The sequence below is a fragment of the Lolium rigidum genome, chromosome 3 (genome assembly GCF_022539505.1).
Source record: "Lolium rigidum isolate FL_2022 chromosome 3, APGP_CSIRO_Lrig_0.1, whole genome shotgun sequence".
In the NCBI taxonomy this organism is placed as follows: domain Eukaryota; kingdom Viridiplantae; phylum Streptophyta; class Magnoliopsida; order Poales; family Poaceae; genus Lolium; species Lolium rigidum.
Window position 1 is genome coordinate 21,597,424 of NC_061510.1, and position 19,252 is coordinate 21,616,675.

The 19,252-nt window shown below is 43.6% G+C and overlaps 1 protein-coding gene across 1 annotated transcript; it reads right to left on the bottom strand.

Moving 5' to 3' along the window:
- Positions 1 to 9,361: 9,361 nt before the first annotated feature.
- Positions 9,362 to 12,800, bottom strand: LOC124695034 (putative disease resistance protein RGA4). Its single transcript, XM_047227933.1, has 2 exons — positions 9,824 to 12,800; positions 9,362 to 9,668 (listed from the first exon to the last, which is right to left on the bottom strand). The coding sequence occupies exon 1, from the start codon at positions 12,798 to 12,800 to the stop codon at positions 9,828 to 9,830; it is 2,973 nt and encodes a 990-aa protein (XP_047083889.1). The 3' UTR covers positions 9,362 to 9,668; positions 9,824 to 9,827.
- Positions 12,801 to 19,252: the final 6,452 nt, after the last annotated feature.

Below are 19,252 nucleotides of genomic sequence, written 5' to 3' on the forward strand. Positions count from 1 at the left end.
ACAACTTCGAATTGCATTGCCAGATAGAAAGATTTAACTGAAAATATCCCTGGATTTGTTAATTCCCATATTAACCTATCAGGTTCCTTATTCAGATTAACTCTCTCTAGCAAATTTTTAATTTCACACCATTGTTCTCTGAGTTCTCCAACCATCGCTCTCCTAAACCTGAGCTCTTCCCTCCCTTTATCAAAGACCTCTTGTACTATCACATTCCTATTCATTGAGACTATGAAGAGCCTTGGGAAGGTTTTGGCTAGGCAACAGGATCATATCCATTGATCTTCCCAAAAGCTTGTCTTAATTCCATTCCCTATCTGCACCCGGCAATTTTTCCAAAATAAAGTTTTAATCTCCATTAAACCTTGCCATAAATGGGAATCCCCATTTTTTGCTACTTCCTGGAAGAGGTTTTGTATTTGAAGATATTTATTCCTAAGGATTTGTTGCCATATACCATCCTTATTGAACAATTTCCATAATCATTTAGATAACAAAGCAATATTAATTTTTTCTAGATCTAGAACCCCCAAACCCCCTTGGTCCTTTGGCATGCATACTGTCGGCCAGTTAACCAAGTGGTATTTTTTCTTATTTTCATTTTCATCCCAAAGGAAACAATTCCTAATCCTATCCATTTTTTCCTTCACCCCACGTGGTATTCTATAAAAGGAAAGCATGTAAAAAGGGACACTAGTCAGAGAAGAATTAATCAAAGTGACTCTCCCTCCCATCACCAGCATTTTCCCCTGCCAAGGTCCCAATTTATTCCTCATTTTTCCTTCAGTGGAATCCCAATCTGAATTTTCAATCTTTTCCTGTTAATAGGCACTCCCAAGTATTTCATGGAAAGTAGACCATATTTACCTGTGAAAATTCTCTCGGAGTCTCTCTGCCTCTCTGAAGCTTCCCCTAGGCAAGAAATATCACTTTTATGAAAATTGATTTTCAGTCCTGGCATCTGTTCAAACAAACATAAACTAATTTTCATGTTTCTAGCCTGTTCCAGATTATTCTCTAGAAGGAGAATAGTATTATCTGCATACTGCAAGATTGATACGCATCCTTCTATCAAATCTGTACCTAGTCCAGTCAGTAAACCATCACCATGTGCTCTTTTTATAAAAACTGCTAATATATCAACATCAATGTCAAAGAGAAGGGGGAAAGAGGATCCCCCTTCGTCAAGCCCTGATGTGTGGAAAAATATGCAAAAATCCCCATTTACATTAATCCCCACTTTACCACTAGTCACTGTTTTCATAATTAAATCCATCAACTTAGCTGGAAATCCTTTGGCTTTCAATGATTGATATAAAAAAAAGGTCATTTGACTTAGTCAAAAGCTTTCTCAAAATCAATCTTGAAGAGGACCCCAGATTCTTTTTCCTATGTATATTATTTAATACCTCATGTAAGAAATTTACTTCCTCGATTATATATCTACCTTTGATAAATGTTGCTTGGTTTACTAAAATAATTTTCCAAATCACTTGAATGAGTCTATTGACCAAGACTTTTGTTATGATTTTGAAAGATACAATCAAGAGACAAATGGGCCCATATTTTTGATTTGTTTGCATCTTTTCCTTTTGGCACTAAAGATATCACCCCATAGTTTAGTCTAGCAATATCTAGTTCCCCTTTTTGGAAATCTATTAACAGGTCAAATAGGTCATGTTTAACAAGCTCCCAATTTTTTTTGGTAGAACTATGCATTGAAACCATTTGGGCAGCTGATTTATTTGCCGCCATTTCAAACACAGCTTTTTAAATTCATCCATAGTAAAATCCTTCCTCAGAAGTTCACAGTCATCAACAATAAGCCTACATATCCCAATATTATTAAAACGAATATTAGTTAAATCTGGATTACCAAAGAGTTTTTTTGTAGAAGTCAGTAATGTATCTCTTGAGATTTTCTTGGCCTTCTATTACACCCTCATCCTGATTTAGACTAATAATCAAGGTTTTCCTCCTTCTCCCATTTTATTTTGAATGATAATATCTAGTATTACTATTTCCCTCAAGCAATTCCTTTTCTTCTGCTCTCTGGGTCCATTTAATTTCTTCCTCTTTGATAATTATCTTCAGTTGGGATTGAATTGATTTTTTGGTAGCTATTTCCACCTGTGTTAGGCCATACAGCTCCCCTTTTTATCAATTTCATCCAACTGAGAAGGAAGATTTCCCCTCTTCTTCCTATATTCCCCATCTATATTCATATTCCATCCTTTCAAAGTTTTCCTCGGTCATCCAAATCTTTTTTGCCATCTGTCTATATTTCTCCTTCCTAGGTATGTTTTGTTCCAAACCCTGCTCACCACACCCCTGATATGTTGCAAACGTATCTATAATTTTTGATGCCCCATGCTTGTTTACACCAATTTCTATATGTTTTGTTTACACTTCGTGGCATTTTTATGCATTTTCTGTAACTAACCTATTAACAAGATGCCACAGTTGTATCTAAGCATTGAAACACCATTTACAACCAGCTCTGCTACATGTTTGCTTGCTGCCATTTTATTTCAGATTGCAATTTTCCACTCATAAGCATCCATATTTCTTGTATTTCACTATCTCTTCGTCGTACTAGTGCACCTATACATCGTACAAGTGTATTGGGTGTGTTGGGGACACAAGAGACTTCATGTATCGTAATTGCAAGGTTGCTTGAGAGGGATATCTTTGACCTCTACCTCCCTGAGTTCGATAAACCTTGGGTGATCCACTTAAGGGAAACTTGTTGTTGTTCTACAAACTTCTGCACTTGGAGGCCCAACACTGTCTACAAGAATAGAAGCGTGCGTAGACATCATCTGGCGCCGTTTCCGGGGAGGTAAGGTAAAAAGTACTCACATCCTCTGGCTACTAGGTCTTCTAGTTTCTGGTGAGTGCTCGGAGTTATTTCCTTTAGATTCCGCAATAATATCTTTTTGTTTCTTGTTTTTATTTTCACTAGTTAGGCTTAATGGAAAACAACAACAAAAATTAGAGAGCTTTATAGTATTTATCTTGAGTTAGGACATGAGGTGTTTGAAGAGAAAATTAAAAAAAACTATGGAACTTTACTTGCATGCTAGTAGAAATGTTATTAGTATGAATTCTTTGAACACCATTATTGCTAATGCTATGGAAAGTCTAATCTTGGGGAAGCTAGTTTTTATGAAAATGATCTTTTTAGTTCCCCAACTTTAGAGGAGGAAATTTGCTATGATGATACTATGCCTCGAATATATGATGATACAATGATGATTATGTTATTTTAAGTCCACCTACTATTGAGGAGAAAATTAATTATGATTACAATATGCCTCCTATATTTGATGATTATGGTGATGGGAATAATAATGATAGATATTTTGTTGAATTTGCTCCCACTACAATTAATAATAATGGATATGCTTATGTGGGGAGTAATAATTATTTTATGCATGTGGCTCATGATAAGAATGTTTTATGTGATAGTTATATTGTTGAGTTTTTCATGATGCTACTGAAAAATTGTATGAGAGAGGAAAATATGGTTGTAGAAGTTTTCATGGTACTAAAACACCTCTCTATATGCTGAAAGGTTTTGAAGTTACTCTTGTTTTATCTTCCTATGCTTGTCACTTTGTTCTTTGTGAATTTATTTGTGTACAAGATTCCTATGCATAGGAAGTGGGTTAGACTTAAATTTGTTTTATATTTGCTTCTTGATGCTCTCTTTTACTTTAATTCATATTTCTTATGTGAGCATCTTCTCAAACTACTGTGCCTAGCTGAAAGCCGGTAAAGAAAAGCACTCTTGGGAGATAACTCATGTTTACTTCTGTAATTTTCCTTTTGTTGAGTCTTGGAAGTTTTTACCTCTGTAATAATCTCTCCTTATCCTTTTTATTTCGTTTTTGCGCCAAGAATAGCCTCTGATAGGAAGAAAGTAAGATTTGGGGAAGTTGTTGTCCAGAAACAGATTCTGTGTTGTCACAAAAATAATCGTATTCTCTGTCAGAACGTCATATCGATCTGATAATTTTTGAGAATATTCCCCAGGTTATTATCTAACTTTAGTTAGTTTTGCACTTTTCGATTTGAGCAACAAAGGAATTTTGAAAAAAAAACGATATTTACCTGTTGTTCTGTTTTGTCAGATTTCTGCCACTATTTGCATTTTCCTCTTAATCTTTTTCTTTTTGAGTTCTTTTGAGAGAAGGAGCTTTTTGAAGACGTTGCTACAGTAGATAATGTTTTAATAGATGTTTGACTTATGTTATAACTGAAACAAAGTGTATTTATTATTTTGATTGCACTAATACTGCTAATGAAAATTGTGTGAAGTTTTGTATGAAGAAAGTTTTCAAATGTAGGGAGAGAAGAATGATGTGATGAGATGAACTATGGAAAAAAGCTCAAGCTTGGGGATGTCCATGTCACCCCAAGAAATATCCAAGAAGTACAAGCGTCAAATCTTGGGGATGCCCAATGCATCCCTTTCTTCATTGACAAAGTATCCGGTCATCTTTCAAGACGCTATATTCTTATTGCTTCATATGCTATGTGTTGTTCTTGGAACATCTTTATTTTTGTTTTTAGTTTTCTTTTATTTTGTTTTATGTAGCATATGGTTTGATCCTAGCATTCTTGTGTGGGAGAGACACACTCCGTTTTCATTGCGTAGAACACTCTAGTTTTCACTCTTATTGTTCTGTGAGTGTTCTCTTTTGCTAGTACTGCGTTTACCTCTGGTTTTTCATTGCGTAGAACACTCTAGTTTTCACTCATCATAGCCCTGTTTTTGGCCATGTCAATGATTGGTATATCACTCATGCGTGTCAGCCTGTTACTGAATCTGTTCCCACTGGCTTCCTCTATCTCCTCCAGAATTCCAACCCCTTTGTTCTTCTTCTTCTTCCCATGATTAGGTGACTTCCTAGCTTGGACATTGTTGATTTTTGTGTTGATGCTTAGTGAAGAGTCAGATTCTCCATTCCTATCTCCTTCATCTCCAGACAAATCAACTCTGCCATTTGTTTCAAGGTTTTCACTTTGGTCTTCCATTTCTAAGTCAAGTCCTCTCCCATTATCTCCAGTTTCCTCCACATCGTCATTCTTCTTTTTTCTTTTCTCCTCCTCAGCTTGCTCAATCATCCATGTCCTTGGTTGTGTCTTGTTTGTCTCATTTGATGGAGCTACTGCTTTCTTCTTTGTCAACGCAATTACATCAGGATCATTTTGTTTCCTTATTTCTTCTTCTCTTTCTTCCAAAGCTTTTCTAGTTTGCTCACTTGCTTGAATGTGGTTTCCTTTGTCAATCTCCTCACTTTCTTCATTCCTCTGTCTCTTTTCCCCTCTGTCTCCCATTTCATGTGACATGTCATCTTCCATCTCATCAAAATCTTGTATGTATTCTTCTTCTAGCCTTGGCCACCCTTCCTCCACCACATGTTCTACTTGGAAGTAGATGTAGTAGATCATCAGCTTCTTTGTAGTAAGCTTAGCCATGGCAGGGATGTTTTTTTATTAACCACCCCAACCAAGATTCTAATGCTTCCATTTTTCCTAAAAGTTTCCATGTCCACTTTAATCACCTGTCCTAGGGTAGACCCTATCACAAATCCCCTGGTAGTTCTTTAGAGTTTTGGGGACTCTTTTAGCCCTTACCCAAATTGTATCAAGCTTCCCTGCTGCCAAATTCTCATCTGACCATTGCTTCACATTGATTTTGATGTGTGCACCTCTTAATGTAACCTACCTCACTAATCCTTGTAGCTGATGGGAAATTGACTAACAATCGTCATGTGGAAACTTCCTTTGCTTGCCAGGTCCATTTCCATGGATAGGTTCTTCCCAAACACATCACCAGTAGCTCTTCATCCACCTGGAAGTCCACTTCCTGGAGTTTGACTATTTTTATTGTTTTTCCCTTTTCTTCAGCCTAGAGTTTTCTTCTGCATGCTCAGCTACAAAGTAGCAGAGGCCAGGACCTCCAAAGCCAACCAGATTTGATGTTGGTTTCTTCTGCTTCAGCCAGGCACACCTCATGGATAGATATCCTTTCCCACAGTTGACACATTCTATCTCCTCAGCACAGTCCTTTGAGATATGTCCCTTTTTCCCACATTTGTTCCATAAGAGATTGTCATTCTGCACTGACTTCTTCCCTGCAATGTCTGTTTCAGAGATAGAACCCACATGGATCTATTGGATGGAACCTAATGAAGCAACTACTGTTGTTGCAGATACAATAGTTCTTTCATCAGCTACTCTGTTCTGCCCAGTTGAAACCCCTCCTGAACCAGTTGGTGTAGCTTTCTGAACATAAGCTCTGCCTTGATACTGATATCTCTCACCAACTCTTCATCCCTGATTTTGATTGTTGCTATACTGCCCTGATCCCTATCCATATTGACCTATATTCAAGCTATTAAACTGCCCTTGCCCTCCTCCAAAATGATCCTGGCCATTATGGTACTGATTCCCCCAAAATTGCCCAGGACGAGAAAAGGGGGGCGCTGGAAGTTGATGCCTCTGTATCCACTGAATTGCTGCTGCCTATTGGGTCATCCTCCTTCTTTTCCAAAATTCCCTCCACCTCCATTGGTTTCATACCGCTCTCACATGTCTTCTATGCTTTCCGCCGCTAGTGGCACTTTAGGAACCCTAGTTTCACGCTCCCACCAGCTACTGAAAAGATTGTCCAAGTGCCCTCAGATAAATAACTTTTCAGAAAAAGTTGTCTCTGTCTTAGCTTTATCTGGGCACGTGGGCTGCTGTTTTCCAATCTCTTGTGGACTAGGCCTTGGTCCTTGAATATTTTTTACCAGCCCAAGAGATGGAACAGTTTTAATATAAATTTTTATCCCTATAAAACACTGAATTTCATCTCCTGGCTGCCTCCATGGTCGTTTACAAGCTTCAGTTACAGAGTCCCCTGCCGGTGGCCTAAGAAACATCGGAACAGGTTTCTCCACCCCTAAAGCTCGTCTAGATTCCAGCAAGGGATCTAAATTTTGCCGAACTTCTTTCCCCTTACAAATTTTATACCAACCAAAATCTGCTTCTTCTACTAGAGGATCATCTACATGCTCAAATATCCTAGTTTGCAAGGAAGCATTGCTTCCAAGATCTAGTCCAGCATAGTCTGCCCCTCTTCTAGTAGAGTAGTCATTCATAGTATTCTTCCCCCTCCTATTTTGATGCTCAATCAACTTTCATTTCCTAATTTTTTTGCAAGGTGTACTCCTCATGTCTTCTGCAATGGCAAGATAATCACCAAAGCAAACAGGAGAGGTGTTATGCAAAGATGCATCAGTCAAGTCTTCACCCTCCTCTCACTCTCCTCATCATACAAGTGTTCAAGAACATGGAAACGATTTGCACTGATATTGCTTTGACACATACCTTACAGAGAATCTCCTTGCATTCTTCCTTGAAGGGCTCCTCAAACAACACCTTATTCTTCCTCCGAGCAGGCGCATGGTGAATCTCTTGAACATTGCCATTATGGAGATGGTTGTCAGATCCTCCATCTTCATCGGTGGCATCCTCCACTTTGGGTCATAGGAGCCGCTGACGTAGATTGAGTCCTCCTTGGGCGGTTGACCACCCCGCCGGAGTTGGTGGCCTGATAGGGCTTGGCCCTAGCAGCTCCGACATCCTTCGATTTGGCGGAACTGACAGAGCCATGATTCCTACCGGCGTCTTCTTTAGCAGCTCCAGCCCCTCCGCCGCCTCTCTCGTCGCTTTCTCGCTCTATGTCCTTTGGTGGAAAACTCTGCGGGGGATCTCTGGTTCCTCCATTTTTGGCAATGGTAGCTTCTCTGGTACTGCCCCCAAATACGGAATCAGGTCGAGCACTTTGCGACAACGGAGGTGCATGGGAAGCAGAAGCTCCCAAGCCCCCGTGACCTCCACCACATCCACCTTGCGGGCCCAGTCATGGAGAATCTCAGTGATTCCTCCAGAGGTGGCGACAACACCGCATATGGGCGACCAGGTGCCCCATCCCCTCAGCAGCATCATGGCATCTCCTCCAAGTCCGCAATCCCATGCACCGCAAGCTCCCGCATCGGGTCGTCGGGATCCCTGCGATCCAACATCGCTTGTGCTCTGCTCCTCAATTCCTTGCCCTGACAACTGCGGCCACCATCCCTTCGCCATCTGCTCGATAGCCCACGGCGAGGCAAGGCAGATCTGTAGCATCAGCAATTTTCGTCGCAGCTTCGTTTGCCACCGTTCCTCCGCCGCCTTCTCCTCCTCGCGTTGCTCACCCTTTCCTCGGCGATCCTCATCAACTCCTCGAAAAGCAGCATCCCCAACGACCACTTCCGCTCCGCCATCGCGAGATCTCACCGACGAGATCGTGCGATGGGAGGCAGAGATCGGGTGGGATTTGAAATAGCCTGGGAAGAGGACATGAGGACCTCTTTTGAGCCCTTTCCCTCTCTCAAAAGAAAACAGAGAACATTGTGCATCGTATTCCTTATTTTTTCTTTATTTGCAAGAATGGAAAATATGTAACATTTCTCCTCTCCGGCCGTTCTTACCATATGCAACCCTCAATTTCTGGTGCAGCTCATATTACAACGTGTTTATAAAATATCACCCCGAAATTATACTAACCGGTAACAACTGAATAATCCATCACTCTATTTGACTGCTTGTGCTTGCTAAGAAACTTAGGAAGCTAACCGAGAACCTTTCAAGAAAGGACGGTAACTCAGAGATGACTGCCTTAGTTGTGTTTTTATCCAAATTTTGTACAGAAGACACCAGAATGTGTCAATCATGCCATTCGACAAGCACAACAACAGATGCAGCTCACGTTCCTCACATTTAACAACTTTTATTCAACCTCTCCTGACATTTTATATTACTCACATTCCTCAAAATGACACTACAAGAAAATATTGAAACATCAACTATAACTACTACTCAACCAATCCAAAAACCAATGGGCAAAGGAATTAAAATGCAATCAATCGTCCTTCAGAAAAGAACATGCTAAAGGCACACACAAAAAATCAGCAATGAATATTGGCTAGCATCAGCTTCAAGTTTCTCATGCCGTTTTTGCTGTTAATTTGCTCTCTGTAGGACGCACAACTGATGTACTCGCCTGAACCCCACAGATGACAAAGGCGGTGCCTATGACCCATCTGATTTTTTTTTTTTTTTTTTTTTTTGAGGAATCTACCGCGGACACAAAAGCGCCAGCCTGAACCACTTTTATTACTTTCTGAGGCTAACCAAAAAAAAACTGTACAAGGTGAAACACACGACCAGAATGGAATAGTGAAGAAGAAGCAAATTACATAGATTGAGCCAGATGGGAGCACATAACACCCCAGCCAAAAAGCGTGAGTTTCAGAGACTCATTCTTGCACCTTGCAGACCAAAGTTTGATGTCATTTGCAGCTCTAAGTAGAATCACATGGAGCTCCTCCTCCTTGTTTTGGAAGTCGCGTTACGAATTTTCCCTAAACTCCAAAGCAATGCAATAATAACTGTAGACTGAACCTTGTCGTTGGTGTTATCAGACAACCAGTCTTGTAGCGAGGCAGTTATCCGAGGAATCGAAGCGAAGAGCAGGGATGGCGTCCCATCTGATCTTATTAAGCATGTGCACGCCTGAAATCTTCGATGTTATCAACTTACCATGATCTCTTCAATAAGTGTCGCTCCTGTTGTATAGTAAGAACGACGGATTTCAGTTCGGTTGGTAAGAATTTAGTAATTTCAAGTTCTTTTTAAGAAACAAAATCAAGTGGATGCAAGATACTGAAAAGAATCTCAGTAGAAATAGGTAAACCTTTTCTAAGCTATTTCGCCCACTGACCTGCCTAATTATAGAGAGATTCATCTGGGAAGATATCGCGACCATCAGCACCATGGACCAGGAAGCCTTGCTCATCTTCTGAGAGACACTCCCGGAAGTCTTGCTCGTGTGGGCATTCAACCATGTACAGGCGTTTCAGTGAGCATAGGTTCTCTGCCTGATCCAGTGCAGGGCAGTCCTGCGCAAACAGGTCCTGCAACTTACTGAGGTTGGAGATCTTCCTCAAACATGTATTGTGTTTCACCTTGAGCCACACAACCGCGGGAAGGTCGATAACTTCTCGCAGCTCGTGTGCACCTTCAATGTGGATTCTCTTCAAGTTAACAACCATGTACAAGTCCTCAGGGAGAGCTCTCAGTTTTGGGCAATCAAGAAGCAGTAGACGCTTAAGGCAAGGCATCACAGAGATATGTTGAGAGTTCCTCTCCATGTTATCGCAGGGATTCCCAGTGTTGAGGGACCAACTTTTCAAATTGCGCATGTCAATGACCTGAAGCACTTCAAGCTTTGGGAAGAAGGCCGCTGGATTTCTGACTTCTTTTCCCAGGAGCTCTTTGCCAATGGTCTCTATGGCATCTGCGCCTTGAATCTTAAGAAATTGCAGTTGTGGCATCTGACCTGCTGGTGGAAGCTCTGAACATGATATACACTCATCGAGGTGCATCTGTTGCAAACTTGGCATGTTAAGCTCCGGGTTTGATCGTAGCCATTCTGGCAACATAGTACCTGGGAACCCAACAAGAAAAATATATTCTAGACTTGGTGATGGGATGAGCATATCGTAGACTTGCTGAATTATCTGAACCTCGTCGTGCTCGTAGCGAGTTCTATCATGAGTGCCCACGCTCATTGTGCACTGCAATCCCAGTTCTTTAAGGTTACAACTGTTCTTCAGTATAAGTTCACCCACTGGTGTCGCTTTCTCTAGCTTACTAACCCAGAGACGTTGGATATTGGGGAGGCATCGCAATTCATCCAATCTGAACCCAGTCTCGCTCTCAAAAACTCCTCTTAGGTTGTAGAGTTTCTGAAACTTTGCGATCCCTTTTGGAACATGATCAATTGCAGTGTGCTCTAGCTGCAAAAAACTTATGTTGGACAGTCTCATCAGACTAGCTGGCAGGCTATCCAATTTGTGGCAACCAAGCAACGAGAGGTATTCAAGGCTGATGAGGCCTCCTGTGGACTCTGGAAGTTTGTTAATTTCTGTATAGCTCAGATCTAGCAACCTCAATAGCAACAAGTTTCCCAGTGACTCTGGTATTTTCAGTATGCCTGTTCCACTGAGAACTAAGATACGGATATGCTCGAGCTTTCTAAAAATGTCCTTGTGAACCGACTTGAAGTTCTTGTTATTAAAAAGTAGGAGGCTCCTCAAGCATTTGTGCTCTTCTAGAGCGGGTAGTTCTTCTACAGCATGACTGATACCTAACCGGCGCAGATTCGACATGGTATCGATACTTTCCACATTCAGGCATAGGGAGTGATCCTTCGTCAGAAATTGTCCAAGTGACCTCAATAGATCATGCATTGTTGACGCACCCTTGTCCACAAACTCTGGTATTGGCTGCAGAAGATTCCTCCTAACTAACTCAAGATAATACTCTTCAGCAATTTCATGTATTGGGAAGTTATTCTCTTTCCTCACAAAACCTTCGGCGACCCACCAGTAAGCTACCGAATCACGATGAATTTCAAAATTAGGAGGCAGCAAAGCACACCAAAGAAAGCACTGCTTAAGTCGAGGGGGTAAGTTGTTGTAACTTAAATACAAGGGGCCTCCAAGTTCTTTGGGGAGTCCATGAATCGACCATTTGCTATCTCGGATGCTCTTCCATTCTGCAGTTGTTCTTTTGGTAGATAAGACACCTGAAATAACCTTGATGGCAAGAGGAAGGCCATCACATTTCTTCACAATTTCATACCCAACATTCTTGAATTCACCAATTTGCTCGTACGGTTGCAAGGACTTCTTCATAAGCAGCTCTAGGCCATCATGATAATTCATTGTGTTTACTTGGTGAGTATATGTTGCATGCATTTCTGCCAAAACATCTAGGTTTCTTGTGGTGACAAGGACATGGAAAATCGAGGCTCTCATGAAAGGTGATTGCAGAAGATCAATCCAGACATCAGATTTCCACACATCATCCAGCACAAGAAAAACACTCTTTCCTTTGATAGTGTCCACTAGAAGTGGTAGAAGCTCGGTCTTGGTCTCTAATTTATCACACTTTTCTCCGGCCATTCGTATTGCTTGCTTTATCAGCCCGGTCTCTGTGTAGCTATGAGAGATGCACAACCATATATGTACTTGGTATTTCTCTCTTATCATCTGCTCATTATATATCTTCTGAGCTAATGTTGTCTTACCGATGCCTCCCATTCCATGGATCCCTAAAACAATTGATCTATTCTCATGGCAGCTGGAAGTAATCATCTGTACCATGTCATTGATAGACTGTTTGATCTCTCTTCCAATAACCTCTAGTTCATCTACAGAAGATGTCTGATTTCTATCCACAGCTGTTACTTGGAATTGTTGACGAGTGGTTCTATCCAAGCTGAACATCTCTGTGTTCATTTTGATCTCATCAAGCTTCTCATTTATGTCCTTAATTCTTCTAGCCACCTTGTGATCAAATGAAAGCTTTCTAAAACAAGAGACCATAGAACTATGACTGCAACCTAGCGATCTAGGTGGCAGCAAAAGCTTATGTGAATGAACCATAACAAGATCTATAATTACATCAACATCAAACATAACATCGCTCATATTCGTCCACCATGCCTGTATCCGTCTGTCTTCCATGGCCAGAGCTTCAGCATCCTCACGAACTGCGCTGAAGTGTTCCAGATTTTTTTTCAGCCTCTTGATATCCTTTTTCACAGTTAGTGTCATCACAACCTCTTCTTCAATAAGCTGTCCCAGCTTTGTCAAAAATTTCGAAGTGAGGGCATCCAAAATTGTGCCCATAGTGCCCAAACCTATGGACTGATGGCTTCTGAGTTCGAAGGAAGTATGTATGCTTAGATGTTTTGCGGGCCTTGTTGTGCTGCGCGAGTTCTATCCTTGTCCGTTCCTCACAGGATCATCCCCCGTAGGCCCACACAATGCTCATCTCTGCACAAGTCAGTGACAGTTTATTTCATCACAACAACTTCAAGAACCCCTGAAGCTACAAGCAACAACAATATGGCACTCTGTTTTTTTTTAGAATAAAATGCCATTGTCACATACCAAATAATTCTTTTGTAATCCACAAAGTGAAATTTTACGTGTCATTTTTTCTTCAACGATAACAAATAAGAAGACAAATTTGCAAAATTAAGGATCTTGGGAGCAGTGACACAGGAGTACACAGTGAAACGGATGAAGTGAAACTAAAGCTTGTACCTTTCTACTCTATTGGCAGATGAAAGGAGCTGAGGACGTGGTGGCGGCGATGTCTAGGATTTAGTGGTTGAAACCGCGTTCAGTGACTTTGGGGTCATCTGGTTCAATAAATTATGAATGGTTATCTCAATCCAGAAGCATATAAGAAATCATATTTGCAATTCAGGGAAAAGGGATAGAAGAAGGTGTCATACCTCGGTATAGATGAATGGCGGTGGGAATGCTCCAGGAGAATCTCCTGCATAGGTGATATCTAGCTTGGCTGCACAAACTAGTTCGTTGGATGCTTGCTCACACCTCATGGTTGCTTCATTACCTAGAAGGTGGGGAGACCAACTGATTTGTCACTCATCACTTCATCAGGATTGCCTTGATCTATCCGTCCCTGTCAAGGCCACCTAATCAAACAAAACTTTCTTGTCAGCAAACATGCCTTTGTTAGCAGTTTTTTTCCCGCATTCCACATTGTAAATTACCAACAGTTATGCAAAGCATGGAAAAATGCTGCTACATACTTTTTAAGAAGAGTCTCTTTCAGTATTTGTTATTTTCTATTCGTCCACTTGCCAGTAGATAATTGAACAATGGAGTCCCTTCTTTTTTGTTCAGATTTCAGACTTGCAAGTTCGAAGCTTCTGCCTAAAGCAAACAGCTACAGGATTACAGGAACCACACCCCAGAGTCTTTAATTAGGATCAAGTATATTGTAAAAATGCACATATAATTTATTCCGCATTTTATCAAACACTTCACATGCATCTACTCATTTGTTGCAGCAGTGCCTAAATTTCATCAAACAATTCATATAGTAGATCATTTTCACTACTCTGCTTGCATGTAAGGAGTGACCAAAGCAATCAGGCTGGCAGTCAACACAAGAAGGGGCTTACGAGATCAAGTCATCAACCACCCGTGGCAGCTCAACGTTGCGCAGCTTGGTCTTTTTTTCACGATGCCTGCGACTCTCAAGACCTTGAAGCGGCGGCGCCGTCCGGCGAAGAGGTGGCCGCCAAGGGGAGAGCCTTGCGAGGAAATGCGGGCTCTTGTTCTGCGCCATCTCCCACGCCTCTGCCTGCTTATCCAGTAACTGTTGCACGGAGGAGGGAAGGAAGAGGAGCCGGTGACTCGCACTTCCTGGAACATATACAAATTTTGGCATGTGGATTCCATCTCCTATCGTGACTATTTTTTTTTCGGATTTGCTAATTTTTGGTGAACTTAGATTTTTTAAATAATAATATATACTAAGTGTAGACCAGTATAATATAATCGTATGACACTGAGACAAGTGGCAATACACGGGTATGAGTAGATTTTCAGACAGAACTCCATGGCGACACCATGGACGAGGTGGCTTGCGTGGTACCGGGATGAGCGCCACGTCCACAAAGCACTCCATGAAGCGAGACGATTAGATAGATAGGAACTAAGGGCATCTCCAACGGGGCGACCCAAACCGCACCCGCGTGTCTGGATGGGTCGAGCCGGATAAAAACGCGGCCCAGCGCGCGGACCAATCCCTAAAACGGATGGCCGCGGCGTCCGGGACGACCCAAACCCGGTCCAAATCTGGGGTGAGTATGCGTGGCCGCGGATGCCGAATGCTGGTCGCTCGCGTCCGCCCCTTGTCCGCCTATGGCCCGCGTGTCATAGAATAGAAACTTTTTTTTCATTCAAAGGAACCATTACAATTTTTTTTAGCCTACTACTTCTATCCTAATACGTACGGGGCCGGCGGCCTCGCCGGCGACTCCCTCACCGGCTCGCCGTCGGGGCCGTGGATTTCACTCGACGCGGGAGGCCTGTACGCGTGAGGATTTCACTCCAGCTTATGAGCTGGGTGGCGCGGCGGAGGACTTCATCCTCCTCCTTTCCGCTCGCGCGCCTCGGGCGCGCTCGCGCTCCGCCTCCTAAGGCGGCACCATCCGCTTCCCGCATAGCTCCAGTTCCTGTAGGGCGGCGCATTCCACAGCGGTGCGCGCCTCCAGGCGGACGCGGCCGGCGGCCTGGGCCTCGTGGTTCCCGTTCTGCCGGCACATGCGCTCTTGTCGGCCGCGCTCCGCCGACGCAGCAGCCTCCCGGGCGCGCCGCTCGGGCGAGGGCATCTGGATGAGGTGGCGGGCTGCTCGCATAGCGAGCAGCTCGTTCTTCTGCCCGAGGAGGTCGCCTAATCGGCGGCGACCGGCCCGGCAGGTCGCCTCGTGCTCCTTCGCCACACGCGTGAGGTCGGCGAGGCGCTCCTCGATGGCGGCGTTGATGTTGGCCAGCGCAAGGTCCTCCTTGTTCATGGGCTCCTCCTCCGCGGCGGCCGCGGCCTCGTACCAGCCGTCCGCGGTCTCGTGCCAGCCGTCTGCGGCCGCCTCCACCATCTCCGCGTCCCCTTCCTTCTTCGCCGCCGCCTCGGCAGCGACGCGGAGCGCGTCGTCGTCGGCGACCCACCGCGTGTCCGCGCGCTCCTCCTCCTCCATCTGCGGGAACCTAGCCCGGGCGGCGAGGGAGAGCTTGGCCCATGTGGCCTGCAGGGTACGCGGCATGGCGCCGGAGAAGGTGGAGGGGGAGAGGACGGCGGAGAGGGTGTGATGCGGTCTCTGGCCGCCGCTGTCTTTTATAGCCGGCGGCCTGGCGGGAAACTTGGGCGCGAGCGCGTGCCAAAGGGATTTTCGCGCGCGCGGGGACATTGGTGCGCGCGGGAACTTTCCCGCGCGCGCCACCGTCCACCATTGCTGTCCCGTCGAGGCCTGCCATGGCGCAGTGCCGCGCAAGAAAGACGAACCATGTGGCGTCTGTTTGGGTCGCCGCGTTGGGCGCAGCGTGCGACCCAAACGGACATGCGGACACGGGCCGCTGTCCGCGTGTCCGCTCGGCCACCCAAACGGCCCAAACCGGACGGCCGAGCGCGTCTGTTTGGGTCGCCCGGTTGGAGATGCCCTAAATGCGTTCAACGATGGCAAGAAAGAAGAAATGATGGAGGACATTGATGACAACCTCAACACTTTGAGTGACGCGAGCAATGTAGAGAGAGAACTAGTACCTCTCCTTTCTGGCATGGATAGATGGGTGCAAGGGGAGTGTGGTGGTGAAGGAAAAGAACTCGCAGTGGTCTCGGATGTTAAATAGAGCAAGGGTGGCGTGGCTGTGCCCACAATGGTGTGCATGTTCGGCATTGGCCTCAAGGCATTGGCCTTGACGGTATCCTGGGTGTATCAGCGATCGAGAGAGGGAATAAGAGTGAGGGGTGCATCGCCAGCGGTGACTAAAAAGTGACGGTGAGCATAGATGAGTCGCCGGCGGTGTCGATGTTGCAACCATGGCGGTGTGCATGTTCGTCAGTGAGAGATAAAGAGGGAACGTGGATCTCTAGTTCGGAAAAATTAGGCAAGACACGAGACTGAGGGTGCGTTTCCGGCGGTGACCAAGAAGTCAGACACGGTGGTGAATGTCGTTCTGACCATGCCGATATCAGCACCGACATCGTTTGGAGGTTGTGGTGCTCGGATCAAGGTGGGGTTTATTTTTTGTACGCGAAAGAAAATTTGATACAAGTTTTCTGGTGAAGGTTATGTAAAATTCAAAAGTTTGTAATTGAGCTTTCTACAAAATTCAGAACTAAAAATAAAAATCGAAAGGCTGGATAAAAAATTTAGAGAAAGTATCAGTGAGTTTTTTTAAACTGAATATGATATTGAAAGGACAGGGATGTCGCCTAAAGGAGGGTGAATAGGCGGTTTAAAACTTTTCCTAGATAGGCTTAACAAATGCGGAATAAAACTAGTGTTTACTTTGTCAAGACTGAGGCCTATATACTATGGTTCACCTATATGCACCAACAACTTATGCTAAGCAAGATAAGCAACTATGTGATAGCAAGATATATATAACTTCAAGCACGAAGGCTATTACAAAGTAAAGTGCATAAGTGAAGAGCTCAGGTATAGAGATAACCGAGACACGTGGGAGACGATGATTTAACCCGAAGTTCACACTCTTGCGAGTGCTAATCTCCGTTGGAGAGCTGCGGTGGCTTAGTGCTCCGAACGCCACAAGGGGCCTCACCTTGAGGTGTGGTTGCTCGATGCACACCAACGCCACAAAGGCCACACCCCAAGATATGGTAGTCACACTACACACCGAGCGCCACAAAGGCTTCACCTTATTCTCCAGTGACCCTCGCCACAAAGACCTAGGTCACTAATCCACTAAGGGATTTCCTTCGAGGAGGAAATCGGGCCCTACACAAAGGTTGGGGCACACATCCACAACTTAATTCGAGGCTCCCAACAAATCACCACAAAGGCCTAGAATCCCTCTAGGGTTTCAAGAACCCAAGATTAAGAAGCTCCTCACTTTCAATTCCACGAATCACCGTGGAAATCTCACACCAATGCACCAAATGCAATGAAAAATCCTTCACTCCCGAATTCCACCAAAGCTACAAAAGCTTGTGGGGGAAGAAGAGAGGAAGAACAAAGAAAATTCATAAAGAACTCCAAAATCAAGATCTAGAGGATTCCACTAACAAAGAGAGGGATTTGATTGGTAAAAATGTAGATCAAGATCTCCTCTCACTTTTTCCTCAAAAATATTCAAGAAGCATGGGAGAAATAGAGGGATAGGTAAAGCTCTCAAGGTCAACAATGGTGGAGAGCAAAAGATGAAGAAGAAGTGGGGAGAGAGAGGAGGAAGAAAGTGTTTAAAAGGGGTCTCATATTTTTGTCCGTTGGAGCCAAAATCGCGACTGGCCGGTAGTGCCGGCCTGGTGCCACCGGCAGTGCCAGCCTGCTCCCGGCGGCAGTTCTGGCCTCTCTGTTTTTACCCAAACACGCGATACGAAAACCTTAAGAACTTTTGCATCCAAACTCCGAATTCAATGATCTTGGGCCCGTTGAAATCACAACAACAAGCTCTACAACAATATTCATAGAAATATCATAGTCCAGAATGGGAGTATAGAAACAAATGAATAAAGTTTTTACCTATCTATAGAAGACAAACCGATAAAACCTTCAATATGGAAAAAAGCAACAACTTGAGTTAGGGATCTTGGATTTAGGTGAAAACAATTTTATTGTAAAGAGGGTGACAAGATCTGCCCCACAAATGAGTGAAAACCATAATAAAGTGGTTTAGATTTTTCTATGTATTTTAGAGTGAAACCTCACAACACGAAGAACCGAGGAAAACACCAATATCGAAAACGCAACAAGTGATTCATGCAGAATCCATTTTCGATGAACTAGAGCTTGCTATGGAAATAGCCACAAGTTCTAAATCACCATATGGATAAGATCCAAATAAAAATCAAGAAATATGATGCAAGGATGCAAAGGTTTGAGCTCTCTTTGAACGATACGATCAAGTTACTCACTTGAGAGCCCTCTTGATAGTACACAACAAAATTATAAATCGGTCTCCAACTACACCATGAGGCCGGTAAGAAAGAAACCCTATCAAGAGCAAACCTTAACCTTACACATTCCTCTTGAACTTGATGATGACGATCTTGACCGCAAGAAGGTGAAACACCTTTCTTGCTTGTGCTTGCTTGACGAAGTCTTGTGGATTGATCCCCCATAATCCACCATGGGATAGCTTCTTCTTCGGCGCATCTTCACATATCCATGATCACCATATGGATGGGAAGCTTCAAGCAAATGATCTCTTCGAGATGGCTCATCTTGAAATTGCACTTCATTTCTTAATTCTTCATCATGTTGATGTATTGAAGTTAAACTTGAGGGCTCACTTCATCTGAATCTTCATCTTCAAGACATACTTACACTTATATTCTTCATCAATTTCTTATTATTGCAACCTTGAAGCCAACATATGGTTCAAACATTGCCTATGGACAACTCCTACAAATATAACTTAATGCAAACATTAGTCCATGGACATTGTCATCAATTACCAAAACCACACATGGGGGCTCCATGCACCTTCAGATACATGCTATAGGGTTCGACAATGGACGTTTGGAGGCAGGGTGCTCGGATCGAGGTGTGGTTATCTGGTTCAGTCAAAATCAAAAGTTC

Coding starts and splice junctions, on each gene's coding strand:
- LOC124695034 (XM_047227933.1), bottom strand. CDS start 12,800: ATGGGCACAATTTTGGATGCCCTCACTTCGAAATTTTTGACAAAGCTG.